This window comes from Cajanus cajan, chromosome 7 (genome assembly GCF_000230855.2).
Source record: "Cajanus cajan strain Asha chromosome 7, NIPB_CcT2T_4, whole genome shotgun sequence".
Taxonomy (NCBI): Eukaryota; Viridiplantae; Streptophyta; class Magnoliopsida; order Fabales; family Fabaceae; genus Cajanus; species Cajanus cajan.
This window is the reverse complement of record NC_138523.1, coordinates 13,418,235-13,436,630: the sequence shown is the minus strand read 5'-3', so window position 1 is coordinate 13,436,630 and position 18,396 is coordinate 13,418,235. Positions and strand designations below refer to the sequence as shown.

The window sequence follows — 18,396 nt, the reverse complement described above, 5'->3', positions numbered from 1 at the left end:
GAATTCTCACATTTTTTGAATAATGAATTCCATGCAAATTTGACTATCTCAGTGTGAAATTCGTTTTTGTCATGAATCCCACTAAAATTCCATGTAATTCTCTTCTAGTTCATTGCCCCAAACACAAATGCATAGTGACACTCCATAAAATTCCATGTTTTTCTCTTCAACTCCCCTAATTCTTGTCTACCAAATGCAATGTTAGGATTTTTTTTTTCTCGTACATTTACATTTTGTTTGGAGGGAGTGATTTAAGAGAGATTCAAGGAGAGAGAAGGGGATTTAAAAAAAAAAAACTATGTTTAGTAGAGGAAAATTAAGAAAAATTGTGTAGAATAGGATTGGGTCCCACAACTACAAAATTACCCTTTCACATAAGAGGATTTGAAGGGAATTGAAGGCCGAGTAATTCACAATTACAAATATAACCTCCCTAAACCCTTGTGCATCTCTTTTTTGTTTATGAGTACACTCATGTTACAAGTCTCTTAAACATTTGAATATGTTAACAAGCTAATACATTATGCGAGCTAAGTAGTATGAATGATATTCAAATATATTGCAACATAATGGATTATGAAACAGTTTAAGGTAGGATAACTGATTATGCTAACTAGCATAACTGATTATATATATATATAAATGAAGAATTTGTTTATTCTAAGATTAAGTCTACCTAAACTTACTTTATTAAAATATTTTATACGTTGATTTGAACTAATGAAATGAAGTATCAAATAATTTTTAATTTTTTTTAAAATTTGTAAACTTGATCTATACATTAAAAATTTTAAATTTAACGGTTGAATCGTTAAAATTTGATGTAAAACATAAATTATTGAATGAAATAAGTTTAGGAAGACTTCTATACATGAATATAAAAAGAGGAGAAAAATGATAATTGTATATATTATTTATTTTTACATAAAAAATCTAACTAATATAATATAAATTTTAAAATACCAATTTCTTTCAATTTCTCATCTAATTTTATTCTGCTAAACAACTATAAATTTTGCTTTATTTCTTACATATATCTATCAAATCAGTTTTAACATTTTCCTTCTCATTCTCTCCAATTTCTTCCCCTCTTCCAAGCAAAGCATTAAGAGATGTTTATACTTTAAGAGGAATAAAAAGAGAAAAAAAAATGATTAATATAACTAATGACATATATGATAAGAATGAGATAGACATAATTTGAAAATCTGAATGAGGTGTTTTAATTTGTTAGGTGTCCAAAAGTCATCACCTATTTTAAAAACAAACAAAGTTATTTGAAGTACAATTAGATACTAAATATAGACACATCTCCCATAATAGATTCAAACCTAAGTTAGTGATTTTGTGGAGGACTAGCTTCTTCTACTAGACTCAACAACCAGTAGAGCTTCATCTGGCTAAGTATAGGTGAAGTAACATGTACATAACTTATACAAGTATGTTAAATTATTATTATTATTATTTTGGACCTAAAACGTGTACTCTTATTAAATAATAATAATTAGTAATTAATGTTAATAAAATGTAAGAACGAAGTTATTTCTGAGACTCATTTAATAAAATATTTAAATTTAGTAGATTGTTTAGATCGAAGAAACAAAAATCGATAAAAAAAAATAATTAAAAACGAGTGATGTGTAATAATAGAATCCACTCGACAAAAAAATAAGAAAAGGAATTTTAAGGTAAAAATACTCTTTAAGATTAATATTTGTTAAATTATATATAAAATTTGAAGTATGAAATTAAATAATTTTACTTAATTTGACCTAATTATTTTATAATACGATCTCTGCATCACATTTACAGTCAACCATACTCGTATGATACGAGGCATTGACAATGTCATGTCCTGGACTCTGATATTTTCTGGGTTACCTTTGTTTCTTCTTCACCCATTCTAATATATCCTCATTGACTTTCCTTCCTCAATCTTTTTATGACTTCTTTTCTGATACCAACATCTCACATAAAAAGAATAAGCCATCTCTGTCACCCTTCGTATTCCTTATGTAATTTTCACCAAAATGTAGTGTAACATTTCTTTTCACTTTAAATACACACTCACTCACTAACCACGTTTTCTTTTTATTCCATCAACTTCACATTTTTTATTTATTTATTTTGATATCAAGCTAAAACTTGCAATTGGAAAGATATAATTAAAAATTGCAACATGATACCATTGATCTGATCACCACTCTGCTTCATTAGATGATGATGATTATTATTATTATTTCTTCCAATTCATGAATTATAATTCATGGTAGTTGATGATTATGTTAGCCATAAGATAGAAAACCGGAGGCAGTGGAAACGAGAGCTAAACATATAATAAGTTTATATTCCTTTCTAGCAGATGGACCTGATACATCATCATACAACCTTGTAGTTCAGAAATTCATATCTAACCCCCCAAAAAAAGAAAATATGATTAAACATTGAAATGGAAGTAATAGAGCCCTGCTTGCTAGTATTGTCCTATGGAACAGAAACTACAACTACGCAAAAAAGATAAGAAAAAAACAATTACATTCACTAGAGGGGTCAAGATGGTTGTTGCATCAACCACTAAGCACATTAATTGTTGGAACTAGAAGGTTTTTGACTGGAACTTGAGCTGAGACTGAGATCAAGAATTGCATTAGAAGCATTGGCTTTCTGATTCCCCTTGGAGAGTTTCTGTTTGAGCTCTGACAACAGTGCCTGATTCTCTTGATTAAGAAGCTGTGCCTTCTTCCTTAGTCTCTCATTCTCCTTCATTATGTAACAGTTCTGCAGGTACAGCTTTGAGTTCAATCTTTCCATCACTACTAATCAAATCTCCAAATTCTCTTCACTTACCCTGAAACACCAAGATAATGTATTGTTATTAAGCAAGTGAATCCAAAGACTCAAAGGGGTAGATGTAGATGTATTATAGGAACGTGATCCATTGAGAAGAATTAGAAACAAAAAATAAAGTAAGGAAACAAGAAAGAAACAGAAGCACCAACTTATTAACTGAAAGAAAAAAAAATAATAGAAAAATAAAAGGAGGAATATGCAAGCTTCATTGTGAATGTGTTGCTTTATGAATTGCTTTGGTAGATATAATTATGACACATAAACTAAGAAGGTAAAATGAACAGGGAAAAGCACAACAATTGAGTCTTTTGGACCACCTTGTCAAATAAATAGAGCATATGGGGTTGTCTGAAAAAACTAAAGAAGAAGGATTATGATGCAGGGGGGAATAAGTTAATAACATTTGTCCAAACCTTCACTGACTTGAAAGCAGAAAAAGAACAAGGCTTCTTTCGGCTATCCCAAGAGGGAAGAAAAGGATAAAGTTCCTACGTAAAAGAGACAAGCTTCGTACCAAGATCTTCTGTGTGTTTCTATGTCCATGTAAAAACACAGGTCTTGGTGTTCCAAGCACACACACACACATAAGAGGCATTCCAAAAGGTTTTTAATATCCTCAGTAGTGCCAAAAGTTGCCAAAAGTAAAATAAAATAAGTTAATGGAAGGCTATGGCTAGAGAAAGACAAAGAAACCATTGAGGGTGTTTTTCATTTTCTCTTACTTTTTTAATTTATAATAATATATAAAATATAAAAAAAATAAGCAAAACAGAATCTAGAGAGAAATTTAAAAAAAAAAAAAAAAAAAAAACAAAAGTTAACATTCCTTCCAGCAAAGATACCTCAAACTAAGTGAAGTCTTAAGAAGAAGAAGAAGAAAATGTGAGTTGAAGTGAGATAGATATGTAAACAAAAAAAACAGAAACTTTGCAATAACATGAGATAGCATGTGTAGATTTGTTAGTGAAAGTGATGAGAAATGGAAAGATGAGGGAGAGAGGGGTGGGGTCCTCTCTTGAACTTTTCGAAAAAGATGATCACCTTTTGGGAGGAGAAGAGAGTAGAGAGTAGAGAGGGTGGTGGTGTGGAGGAAGCAAAGAGCAAAGAGCAAAGAGCAAAGAGCAAAGAGCAAAGAGTGGAGTGTGGAAGGAGTGGAAGAGAGGGGAAGTGAATTTATAGAGGGAAAAAAGGGAAAAAAAAGGAGGAGAAGAAAAGAAAGAGAGGGTGGGGGGACGTGCCTCTCCTCTCTCTGACACAACAATCATGCATGTGTAAGCATGGAAGGCGGCCGGTTAGTAGCCTAAAAGATTTTATGTTTCGTTTCTATGATGATGCTTCTCGCGTCATGCCAATCATCATGCTTTACCTTCCGTTTTCCTTTTCATTTTTTCTTTTTTTCTTTTTTCACTTTACGTTCCTAATGCTACTTCCTTACTCTATTCAAATTCATTCATCACACTAAAATATACTCAATCAATTCATATCACATTCTTTCGTCTTAATTTATCATATTCGGTTACACATTAAAATTATTATTTCAACTTTCAATTAAAACTAATTTTGTCTTTCGGACCCATCTTACTTGATTTAAATTAACAAGATTATCTTTTACGAATGATACCATCAATCTATATAAAAGTAAATAAATTCAAGAGGTTAAACGTATTACAAATCATTAAAGATTAAAAGATGAATTTTTTTCGTGTGTTCCTTCACATTTTCAAGATATTCAAAAAATATTACTTTATCTTTACAACGACTTTCATGGGTTTAATTTGATTTTCTTTCATCTTTCTCAAATCAAATTTGGTAGGTAATGAGGTAAGATTAAGTTCACAATGAGGTAAAATTGTGTTTTTTATTGGATAAACCAGGGTACATTTTAGCTAAGATTTTTTTTTAAAGTATTAGAATCTATTAAAGGAATTGAACTCTATTAACTTGCATAAATAAATAGTCAGCAATTAGCACTAGTAACTTGCAAAGAAAAGAAGATGATTTTGTTGAAGAGAAATTAATTAGAGATATTTGTTTTTCCTAAGGGATTGTTGTTGTGTTGGGAAAATGGATTATTGTGTGATGGAGGGTAGAGTGGGAATAAAAAGGGGCATAATGGGAGAGGGGAGGAACAATAATGGGGGCTTTCAGTTAGGGTTTGTAAAATGATGATGGGCTAGGCCGTCCCAAGATATGCAATGATGGTATGGATTGGGTCCAAAACCACCATCAGCACCCTTCCTTACCCTATCATCAATTACTCTTTTGTTTTTATTTACGCTGCGGTTCTTCTATTTTTAGGTTTCCATAATTTACACTTTCGTTTTTGTAATTTTCATGTGTTGGGAAGTGTTGGCAGTAATCATTCTCATTGCCGTAATGTTATTCCCCCTTTTGTTCAAAATGGAGAGATTTTTGTGTGAGAGAGGGCAAGACACTGCCACTTGTTTCTGGACTTGTCTCCACTACACGGCACTACTCGTGTTTTAATTCCTTGCCATCATCGTTTCCCATAATAATAAATGTCGTTTTACGTTCGAGCGATCATGCCAATTTTTGTTCATTTATGCAACAAAGTGAACAAAAACATGAACTGCTCTTCTATTCTCTCTCTTTTTTTTTTCGATCTCTTTGTTTTTATGTGCTCGGGAGAGTGCTTTTCAACAAACTAAACGTGAAATCATTAAAAAGGTTCCACAAAAAGGGCAAAAAAGAAAAGGGTGGGAAGGGTGTTATGCATTGTGATTACTCATTATACTAAAGCCAGCTTGTTTTGGAACAAGTTCTATTTGAGAATCAATTCTTACTCCTAATCGGATTCCATTCACATTTATTAGCCTGTGTAACTTATGAGCGTTTTAAAGCATTGATGCTATTTTGTTTTACGTTATTGTAATCATAATAATTATGAACAATGGTCGTAGTATATTAAGTATAGCCCTCTTTAATATTAATAGTGTGTTTGAAAACTACAGTTGAATTAAAAAATTACACCCACAAATTTTTATATATTTTTTTATCTATTAAACGTGATTTTAAATTGATATTTAAATATAGACATAGTAATTAGACATGATGTATAGACTATTTTTGTTGGCAAGTTAAGGAGATGGGGTTGGAATAATTGTTGGGGGAAGTGGTAATAAGGGGTTGATGAGAGTTTGGGCCAGCCAGCCCCCAATTCCCTCGTGGGTTATGAGTGGCATAAACGTGAAACATCATGGTTGACAGATAGTGTTTTGGATCGATGTGCCAATGTTACTTATGTGAGTGAAGTTTTCAACCAGTTTATGGGTGGGGGTGTCCCCCTTCAAGCTCCTTCGTTTCAATCCCCTGTTTTAGGACTTTGCTTGCATCAATCTATGTTGTCTAATTATGGGGATTCAACCCATGGGTCACCTCTTAAGGAAATTACTCTTTTATCCACAACGGTTTTATTGTTTAAGGCTTTTGTTTTAAACTAGAACTAGAATAGATTTTTACATCATCAACAAACTCCAATAGGACTAGCCCCTTAAACATGTTAACAAGAGTTTCATTAGTGAACAAAGGTAAAACTTGAAAGGAATTAATCTTCAATCATATGTTGATTATATACATTTATGTTCATATGTATAATCCATTCTTATATATTAATTTTAAACACTAGTCCCGACAAGTGCTTTTAAAATTTTTTTATTTATAATAAATTTCAAGTAACTTTTCTTATACTTTTAGCTAAGCAAAAATTATTGTTAAGGTAATTATTATAAAATTAAAAAATTTATGATTATATAGTGATATGTGATTGGATGATAAACTATTTTTTATCCTTTTAAATTTATTATATATAAAAAGTTTTATTTAAGGTATTTCATGTTTATTAATTTTATAATTTTTAAATTCTTTTAAATATTATTACTTAAGTATAATCAATTTAATTATAATTTTAAATTTTGATATATTATATCAAACTGGTAAACATGAAAGCCAACGAAAAATATATCTTACGAACGATCGTAAATTAATTTTTAGTTGTTAGTTTTGAGATATTCTATAAATCATGGATAAAAAAAAGTAAACATAGAGATAAAAATGATTTTATTTATAAATTTATTTTCATAATTTCCTTTTTGATTTCAAAAGTTGTATTTCTTTAATTTGTTCAAATCTAAAAGAATAAAATAGAATATCACTATTTATGATAAATATATCTTAATTTTACCTTCTTTGTTTTTTCTAGAGAAAAAATGATACATGATTTCCTTTATTAAAAAAATATGATATTTTTCATATATAAACCAGTGATCTTTTTATCTCTTACAACATGTATGGAAGGTGAAATTGAAATTATAATTTAGATTTTTAATTTCAATTTTAACAGTTTAAAATTAGTGCAAACGTATATATTTTATGTTTGAGTTTTATATTCAATCCCATCCTTCAATTTTAAATGTCGAATGAATAATTATGTATTTTGAAATGAACTTAAATTTTAAAATGTCCATTAAACAAGTTCTAGTTTGGTGGACGAAAAATATATGATTGAGAAATTATTTACCAATCATCGATAAATTCATTAAATATTTTACACTAGTAATATACCGGAAAAAAAATCAACACATAAAAATCTGTCTAGTAAAACAAAATTGTTAGTAATATAACAATATTTTTTTTTAATTATTAGATAAGTTTTATGACTAATAAGTGATAAAACTTTTCTCATTGGATAGGTGTATTATAAAAGTAAAGTGGTCCTTCTAATAACAATTTCATGATTAACCTAAGAATCAAATTATGTTTTTATATTTAATATTTATATAAACTGTAATGATCCGTCTTGGCCGTCACACTACGCAACACACAGCTCGCCAATAAACACATACTAAGGCAGTAGTATAATATAATCATTCTACATTCCTTAATATGTACAACCATATACAAATATCTACTCAAAAACATCTAACAACAGCCAGCTAGGCTACAAAATAAAACCCAACTCCAAGTTCCGCTCTATGGCTCTATTGCTGCTCTCCAGCCTATCCCTACTCTGCTCTCATACATAGTATGATCATAGTAGTTAAAACCACATGGAAACACACAAGGGTAAGCTAGTGAAAATAATCAACATATATATAAACAACTTACATCTCAACAACAGAAACAACATCATCAACAGTTCAACATACAACTAGAGTTGTCAAAATGGGCTCAGCCCGGTGAGCCAACTCGGCCCACCACGGGTTCGAGCCGGGTTGGGCTAAAAAAAATTTGCAAATTTCAGTGTGGGCCAATTTTAAACCCGGCCCACTAACAACCCGGCTCACCCGGGTTCAACCCGTGGTGAGCCGGGCTGACCCACCAGCCCATAAAAAAAAAAAAAAAAACTTCTGCTATTGGGTTGGGCCAAATAAAACTTCATAGACCATCATAGGTTCTCAATTTTATGTATTTTTTCTTCAAATTATGTAATTAGTGTACGAATTTATTTACTTTTCTCTAGAAAAGCTTATGTGCATACTATTTTTGCAGGATTAGGCATTAAATTTGATTACACTTTTTTAAATTAGGTGATTTTTTCAAATTAGGTGAGCCAACCCGTTTAGCCCACCAACCCGTGGTGGGCTGGGCCGGGCCGGGCCGGGTTACCCGTTTTGACAGCTCTACATACAACACATAACAACACCCAACTCAATCAACACAAGATCAACACATCAACAACTTATGCATCGTCACACATTTCAACTCGGAGATCTCCTACAACACAGGGTGAGCAGTCTAAGTGGCTAGGTCCTACCGAACCGACAACACATAACCTTTTTAGGCTTGTTAGGTAAACAACAAATTTAGATATCAATCAACAACATGATAACAGTTTCTCAGACTTTGCCACTTAAACAAGGAAATGTAATACTATGTCAGGATAGGACAACTGGGTTTAGGCCTACCACGACATTAGCTAGCTCAACTAAGCCACATATGAGATTAGCCTACTGACTATCTTCCAAATACTACAACCCTCCAATACACGGTTAGGAACTAAGTTCCCGACTTTGTACTTTACTCGAATTAGTCTCTTGTAATCGGTATAGTCCGACCTAGCCCCTATATTGTCGTCGCTTCATACACATGTGCCTCGACTTTGCCCACACACGGGATCAACTAAGTCTTAGAGGAGAACAACACATCATCCACTCCAAGGGACAACTTCCCAAGGAGGGTTTTTCAACAAATTGGGCTCTCAGAGCACCGCATCTATCTCAATCCACACAATAGGATGAGTAACTTCAAAAACATCTTCCCTAATCTTAATGATCAACAACTCATCATCACAGTACAATCAGCATACATCTTAACAACACAATACAACTCAACAACTCAAAATAGCAACACAACAACTCAATTCAACTCAACAACTCAGACAACACACAACCTTTCAACTCATATATCATCTCAAATATAGTTATACAACTTCACAACACGATTTATCAACATATTCTCAATTCATCATGCTACCAAAATCATCATTATTTAACATTTTCATCAACTAAACTCACGCTCAGCGCAAATCAGCTTGCGCCTGGCATGAGCCCAACCCGAGAGCTCTAAGGCTCTCCCACGCTCGGCATAGAAGCATCACACTCGCATGTTTGTAGGTAGAGACTCCTAGGAGTCTCCACGCCCCGTGCCCTCATTCTACGCCCGGTGTCGTCCAAACAAAGACCTATAGAGGTCTTCGCACCCGACGCCACCCCAGGCAGAGACCCCCAAGGAGTCTCCACGCCCGGCGCGCTCAGGTCGCGCCCGATGCCATATCAGTAACCAAAAACCCAAGGCTAACATCTGATATCGCGCCCAACACGACTTCATCCAGAGACTTCCAGTCTCAATCATGACCGGCACAACTAACCTTGCGCCTGACGTAAGTTGAAACTAGGTGCTTTTGATGAATGCGCGCCCAGCGCAACTTCAAACAGCCAACCCTAAAACTTTAAAATTTTCTTCAAAAACCTGAAAATCAGCCAACTCAACCACATGCAATCCATGAAATGAAGTGTCTACGCTCCATACAACTAAAAAACAAGCTTAGATTCAACATGCAACCATCAAACGCATTAGAATCATCAAAAACCCCATTTTTCCCAAAACCCCAAAAATGAGAACTTCTTCAATTCAACCATGAATTCTTAGAATTCATACATTAATTTGAGTTTCTAAACTCACATACAACCAAACAATCCATAATCTAGCTTCCCTCACTTGAAGATTGGCTAAAAAATGGCCAAGAATAGGAAGAAGAAGAAGATTCTCCCCCGAGCTCAACCCACACACTTCAATCCTCCAAAACTAGCGTCTTCACCCGAGTTTCAAGAAAAAGGTAGAAGGAATTAGTGATCTAGAGAAGAAGAAGAATCCAATAGAGAAGTTTGGGAGAGAAAGGAGCTCACAGACTAGAGTCCTTTTCTCTAAAACCTCTCTCTAGGTTTTCTTTGGGAATGAGCTTACGAGGCTCCTGTCTCAAAGAAAACCTTATATATTCTTCTCTCTAATCTCTATTAAACCCTGAACCAACTCACTACATTACATAAACTATCTAATAATAATAAAAAGATTAAATTGTATTTTAGGTCCCTTTATTTTTGTCAATTCACAATTTTGGTATCCTATTTTAAAATAAAAATATTTAGTTCTCCTATTTTAAAAAATATGAAATTTTAGTCCTATTATCAATTTAATATTTGTTGATCGTTAAATTTTAACGTTATTTACTAATTTGTCACCACTTAAAATGTGATATTTAATGATATAATATGTAAAAATAAAAATTAAAAATAACAAACAAAAAACTTTGTTTATATATATTTTAACGAGTGATTAGTATTTATTTTATCAATAAATATTATTTTCATTTTTTTATCTACAAATGTTATATTTATTATATCACTTAATATGAATAAACGTTAAAATTTAACAATTAATATATGTTAATATGACAAAATAACTAAAATTTTATATTTTTAAAATTACATAAACAAAAATTATAAATTAATGAAAAATAAAAAGACTATAAATATAATTTAACTTTAGAAAAAGAATAATATTGATAATCTCTCTAATATACTTATATACTCTTTATAATACTCTCCTATTTCTGTTGAAATTTATCAGGACAAAATCTATGAATTGCGTCACTTTTAATGAGTCTTTCTCCTAATTTTTAATTTATGATTTTCAATAAATAATATAGAGTATTCGATAATGTGTTATTAACATCTCTTTAATATAAAATAAAAATATGTTATAAAAAAATGAATTATTTATATATACCTCATTATCGAAAGATGATGTAATAATAATCATATTTTAAAATTAAAGTTGGAAAGAAAGAATATTTAACTCTTTTAAATTTAACCTTTTTTAAAAAAATAAATATTCTGAATTTTATTTTTGTTTCACTGAATTCTTATATTTTATTTATGAACTTTAATTTCATTCTACATAATCTTTAACCTTTACAATTTTTTTATAATAAGTTCCTTACAAATTAAAATCCTGAACTTTTTAAATTTTTTAATTTATTTTCTAAACCAAAAATAAATTAAAACTTTGTAATTAAGTCTACCATCTTTTACAATTTTTATAATTAAGTGCTAAAGTTAGTAAAACTATCACAAAATATTACTTGTATAATATTGTTTGAAACTGCCACAAATAAACAATAGAAACTCAATTATAAAAAATAAAATAAAATGATCGATGATGCAATTACAATTTTTTAAATTTAGAGATGTAATTAAAAAATTTTAAAAAATTTAAAGACCAATTGATGTATTAAATTATATATATATATATATATATATATATATATAATACTTTTAAATTTAATTTCATTCAAATTAATCGTCAGACGTTTTTTTCTTCTTCTTTTCTTTCAAATAGTTTTTTCTATTAAGTTAGAGTTATATTACTAACGAAAACAATTGAACAGTATATTTACTTCAAATGTCGACTGTTCATTATTTTTTTATATTATTTTTTATAAAACATGCACTTCATCTTTCCATGTATTAAAATGTAAAAAATGAATTTATAAAAATAAGAAGATGAATAAATAAAAAACCTATAATTTTTTTATTATTTTAATTCTATTTTTATTATGTTTAATGCTCGAAAAATGATTTAAAATAATGCTAATAAATGAATGAGATCTAAAATGAATAAACAATTAAAATTTCTTCTCGACTAGAAATTTAATATAAGATAATATTCGAAATTTTAAGAATTAATGGAGATAAAATTAAAATTTTAATTGGTGTCTATATGCCAAAAGAAAGTGTAAAATTTAAGAATCAATTGGAATGAAATTAGTTTACGAAATTTAAGTTCATAGGAAATGAAATTTAAGATTAATCGGGACAAAATTAAAATTGAGGGTATTTATTTATAAAAAAAAATAATTTCAAGGTTTGAATACTCTTTTTTTCCATTAAGTTTCATAAATAACATTTTAACATTGCCATTTAGTTCGATTTTTTTTTTGTCACAAATTTCATACGAATATAGTTGGCAAATGCTCAAAGAAGAACATGAAGGAAATCATGGTTACAAAGTGGAATGAGATGCATATTATAAATAAATAATAATTGTCAATTTGTCATTCGCATTCATTTGTTTTGTACTAACATGTAAACTTCGTAATCTTTTTTTAGAGGGCTTGACATTGATGTCCCGGCATTAAGTTTACATAAGCTCAAATATTATATTTAAAAACAAAAAAGCATAATCACTTAAAAAAATTATCTCCAAATGAGAAGATTGCCCGAGTCATATCAAGAATATTCTAACCATGTATTGTCGTGATGTGTAAATTTTAATTTTATCCATCTTTTGAGGATTTAACTCTAAATTCTTAAAAACACATATAATATATACATTAATAATATAAAAATATTTTACATTGACAAACAATCACAACTCTTTATATGTGAAAAAGAATCTCTCAAATAAAATAAAATAAAATAAACTTAAAGATGGAAATGTGTGATAATTTCATGGTTTTTTTTAAATACTTCTACTTTACAATAAAAATATTATTGAATAAATTTATTGAAAGAATAAGATCTTCTACAATGACCTTGTCATCGAAAATCTATTTCCATCACACATAATTTTTTTATAAAAAAAATTATAATAATTATCTTAAAAATATTATAAAAAAATAGCTTTTGATTAAGTGACTTCATTATATTAATATTGGATGCCTATTAAAATCATTCTTAAAAAAGAACTAGTATAACTTAACTAGTATCTTTTGTGATTAAACCCGAGGCATGGGTTATACACATGCAATAAATTTTGTTAAAGTTTCACTATTTTCCCCCATATTTTTCTCATACAAATACCATATTTATGGTTTTCCCATAAAAATAACAAATTTATGAATACGACAATTAGTTATTCATTATTTTTGTCCCACTATAACTACAACTTCAAATTTTTTACATATAGGTTAAAAATAATAATAAATATATCATTTTTTTTATAAACACATTACTTTGACCTGTGATAGTACAATAATTTATTAAGAAATAAATTAGTAAAAATTAATCAATATTACACTAAAAAGTGAGAATGAAAATCTTGCTTATTTTAAAACATATTTTGAATAATAAAATTGTGATCATGGTAGGATGGAAGAGCATTATTTTAACAATATTGATTATTAGTGCCAAGTTCTAAATTACTACTTTGGTTTGTTCCCTTCACCAAAAGATGGAACAAAAAGCAATGGTGTCAAGTAGCTAGCCACTTCCTCGTGCTCTGCATAGTTTAGTTAAGCCAATTGGGTGAGATTAGAAGTTTGGCCAAAAAAAAAATGGTTATTGGTGATTCCATAATTCAGTTTGTGTGCCTTTCTGCAAATGAATCACTGCATGAAGCAATTTTCCCATATATCCTTTTTCTAACGGCGATATAGCTGCGGCTAAGGGGAGCTCTGCTAATCCAAAGTTGTAGCCTCATGAGTTCCTATCCCATCATATGTTCAAACATGTTCAATACCCTAACATGTGCTTGGTCAACAACCCCATATGCCATTCAACATCAGATAATAATAATAATGACAGAGTTAAAGAAGTTTTTTTTTTAATTCTGCTGGATTTCTAATTCACTGTCTCAAAAATCAATTCAGCTGGTAGTAATGTAACTGTGGTTAGTAAAATATTTTTTTTACTAATTAAACGTAATTTTATCTTCTCTCTCCACGTTCATATGTTAATTTACGTAAAAACTGTTATTTTTTACTTTTGATTAAACGTGATTTTTCACGTCGTGACTCCAATTCAAACACGCTCCTAGAATCTCTCACACATTTTCATATGTTAAGAAATAAATATTTTAAACGTGAAATTTGTAAGATTGAATATTTATACGTGATTTGATAACAATATGATAACATGTAATATGATAAATTAAACATTTACTAAGAAATATTTTTATATTATTTTAAAAAAATGAATTATGAATCTAACTCAATTTTATAAATCCTGTTTAATTAAAAAGTGAATTGTCTAGTAAAAAAATAACTAAAAAAAAAGTTGGTATAATTAATAAGGAATAAACTCATATCTCAAAAGAATTTTAATTCTATTTTCATCATTGATATAAAGATTTTATTAATAAATAATTTGTAAGATGATATGAAATCTCCAAATTTATTGTGTTTATGATAAACCATGGTAACTCAACTCATTAAAACCCTTTTAGAAAGAAAAAAGACCCCCCCAACAAGTATAGTGTGGTAAACTATTATAGTTAGAATTAAAGATGTATAGGGAGGCAAGAGGGTATCTCCCATAAGCACAAAACACATAGGCAGTAAATAGGCGTAAATGCGCGTATGAATCTAATAAAAGGGGTGTTATAAATCTCGTCAGAATCAAACAATGATGGCAAAGGCCCAACAATAATGGTTCTCTTCCCCTAGTAATCCATTCAAACCCCCCCCTTCTTAAATAACCCATGTTGCTTTTCAACTTCAAAATTGAGTCACCCCCATTTAATAATTTATTCAAAATTCTGGCCTTCATGATTTAAGTCTGGTTAGTTTTGTTTATATATATATTCCCCCCTTCATAAATGTGTATGACAGGGGTAAAGATTTTCAATTTTTTTAAACATTTGCATGGGCAGAGAAATAACTGGCACTCATGAATACCCATCATCATATACCTTGTCTATAATTACAATTATGCAGCGTGGTAATGACCCATCTTTATTTTTACCAAAAGGAAAAAAAAAATAAAAATAAAAAAGAGAAAGATAGTAGTTTATGATTGCATCACATCACCGAGTGAGTAACTAGGACCAACACACGTGAAGGAGTTTGAAATTTGATCCCATGGTTATAATATTTCTGATCATGGGTGAGCGTGTGAGAAGGGAAAGATCCGAAGGTGACCCACAAAAGAGGGTAATGAGTTGTGGAAGAAACTAAAAGGGAGAAAGGAAGGTTAGGCATTTAACGGGAGCAAGAGGCCAAGCCAAATGGCATGATTTGATGAACATTTCAAAGAAACCATTACTTGTTCTTTTTCTGAGGTCATTTACAATGATTTCGCATAATACCAATCCCTGCACTGCTAATGATGGTTTTTTTACATTATTACGGTCCGTAAGTGCATTGAACCCTACACGTGAGCTTAGGGCTTTGATCAAATTTTTTAGGGGACTCTAAGGGGGGACCACTAGTACAAAATTATCACACTTGTTCAACCCCATTGTCTTCTTCACACTTCACACATTCACTGCTTTTAACCATAATCAATTTTATAACTCCCTATTTCTAATTGGGTGCATGAGAGGATCATGCTCATAAATCAAATCTCTTTCATATATTTTGTGCCTTAAAGTCAAGTTTCGTACAAAATAGCAACTTCCATACAGAAACGACAGTTGGTATGCATCCCTAGCTGGCCCCTACTCTGCAAATGAAATCTAATTTACGTATTTCTTTATTTGGATATACATCAATAAATTATACTTACATCTACACAAATCTCTTGTTTATTTTTAATATTTATAACAAAGGGTGTGTATATTATTTTTATCAAATCTTCCATGTAATTTAATTTATATATAATTTTTTATAATCCGTTTTAAAAGAAGGTAATATTTGAAGGTGCTTATATGGGGCTAAGGTCCATAGACCACCCCATCAAGCCTATGGCTTGCGCATATATAAGCAAATTGTTTTCTTTAATTTGTTTGGTTATAATTAATGAATTTTTAGCTTTAACTTGTGAAGTTTAATTTTTTAGCTTTAACTTGGGAAGTTTATAGATTTTATAGGTTTAGTCAGCAAATTCCATGAACTAACTAGTTTTACATATTGTTTTAATCAAGATATTACAACTTTGATATTTGATTGGTGTATTTTGACTTTTAAATTTTTAAGATTTGATTTTTAATTGGTGTATTTGGATTTAAATGTTTTTTAGGACATTAAAATTTTCATTTTTTTAGAATGTGCAAATCTCGATATATTAAGTTTTTATTTATTTATTTTATTTAAAAGGTTTGTTGTTTACAAATAATTTGTTTTTTTTAATGTATTTTTTCTTTCTCATATTTTCATAACTTAAAGAAAACTCTTGAATTTGACATATTTTTCTATTTCATTTAAAAGTTCTAAATTTTCATTAAACTCAATAATTGGTCCATTTATTCCCAAACTTTGCGAGTTAAACACGAACAAATAATTTTTTAAATCAATTATTTTGTAAAATGAACTTATCCAATTCGTTAAAATTACAAATTCGTGGATTGAATCTTATATAATATGGACTAGTTTGTATATCGACCTTAAAGAGAAGAGCTATTTTTGAAAAAAACTAAAGGTAGCAAAAATTCTCCTAATCCTAAACTCTAAATGCCAAATTAGGATGGCTTCTTAATGAAATCACATTATTATTCGTTAATAGCAAATACAAAAATTATGAGAGTTGGGGGAATATTGGTGTGTCAAAATTTAGAATAAAATAAACAAAACTTTTTCTTTTCTCTCGACTTCCTTTTGCATTTTTAGGCAAAAACTATTTTTGTCTTTTTCTTACCTAGATTTAGCCTTTTCAGATATGAGGCACGCTTTCTTTCTTTCTTTAAAGATATGAGGCGCATTTATAGTACTATAAGGATTAATCTTTACTACATTCTGAATGCATTTTTTCTATGTAAACTATAATAGTAAAAATTCCATTATTTTAACCAAAAGTTGATTTGGACGTGTACAACAAGTATGTGATATATGATATACAGAGTAATCAAAATTGCTTATTGTAATATTTTAAAAAAATATATACATTATTTCGAGGTTTGTTGAATCCTCTTGAACAAGATATGAATATTAAGCCATTGGAGATAGTGTTACCATCTAGTTGCTTAACATGAAAAGGAAAGAACTTGAAAACTGTACCCCACTTCTGCAGAATAAATAATTTATTACCTAAACTGCTGGGTTTTTCTCCCCTTAATTATTTCCAAGTCTGGAAAAAGGACAGAGTAACCCAAAGCAAAAGCTTAAGGTCTTTCCTAAGTATGTAGGTCGTTCTCATTTAATTAACAGAGTATGTATGCTTTTAAATTGACAAATTACAAAGACAAAAAGTGAACTAGAGCTCGCGATAAGAAAAATAAATTGCTTTGTATGAGCATAATGTTAGTAAAAAGGAAGATAAAGAGTAATTGCAATTCACTAATAAGAAACGATTCCAGTTTATATCTTGAGTCAAAACTTGGGATTTAAGGCACCGAGGGATAAACCCTTGGGATTGTTAAAGGAATGACATGGTTTAGATTTGAAAATATCTTTTTTTTTTATACGTAAAAATAAAAAGGTATATCAAATGATTCCACCACATTTAGACTCTATTTGATTTGTTTTGTTAAGAACTTAAGAAAAGAAGATATGAAAGTAAAATGTATTAAATTTTTTATAAGTTAAAATGAGTTTGTTTATCTACCTTAAATTTTAGAAAAGTTAAATGGAAAAAGAGCTTATATACAAGTTAAGTATGTAAATTGATTTTATCATATGAAAAAATCTCAATTATTTTATAAGTGATTATGAATAATTTTATACAAATAGAACCTTAGAAGATTTTAGATAATAATTTGTTTATATTTATATTAGTTTTGGATTGACTTGGGCCTACTAAGGAACCAACAAGTCTACATGTGTCCGCTCAACAAAAATTCACAAATTGTGATTAACTAATATAGTCCTAGTATAATCTATTATCTAAAAACACGCAATTCTAACATACAAGGTGAAAAATGTCACTCTAGCAAGAACATCATTCTCGTTATAACTTGTAATGTTAGGAACTATGCATGTACCACCACATGGGCACCTTGTGTGTTTGCAAACTCAACTATTGAGTCTGTAGGTTAATAACAACATAATTGGTAACACCAATTGGTGTAAGTTAATAGTAACATAATTGGTAACACTAATTAGCAACACCAATTGACGTATTTTCTTTTTCTTTTTCTTCACTCTCACTATGTGGC

At 29.8% G+C, this 18,396-nt stretch overlaps 1 protein-coding gene across 3 annotated transcripts; it reads right to left on the bottom strand.

Annotated features, from left to right (window-relative positions):
- Positions 1 to 2,327: 2,327 nt before the first annotated feature.
- ZPR3 (binding protein) lies at positions 2,328 to 4,117 on the bottom strand. Of its 3 annotated transcripts, none has more exons than XM_020383775.3 (2): positions 3,892 to 4,117; positions 2,328 to 2,848 (listed from the first exon to the last, which is right to left on the bottom strand). In XM_020383775.3, exon 2 carries the CDS (start codon positions 2,809 to 2,811, stop codon positions 2,584 to 2,586), a length of 228 nt encoding a protein of 75 aa, XP_020239364.1. In that variant the 5' UTR covers positions 2,812 to 2,848; positions 3,892 to 4,117; the 3' UTR covers positions 2,328 to 2,583. The 3 variants fall into 3 exon arrangements, with proteins under 3 accessions (XP_020239364.1, XP_020239366.1, XP_082917242.1); XM_020383777.2 differs by lacking the exon at positions 3,892 to 4,117 and adding an exon at positions 3,693 to 3,877; XM_083061116.1 differs by lacking the exon at positions 3,892 to 4,117 and adding an exon at positions 3,264 to 3,616.
- Positions 4,118 to 18,396: the final 14,279 nt, after the last annotated feature.

Coding starts and splice junctions, on each gene's coding strand:
- ZPR3 (XM_020383775.3), bottom strand. CDS start 2,811: ATGGAAAGATTGAACTCAAAGCTGTACCTGCAGAACTGTTACATAATG.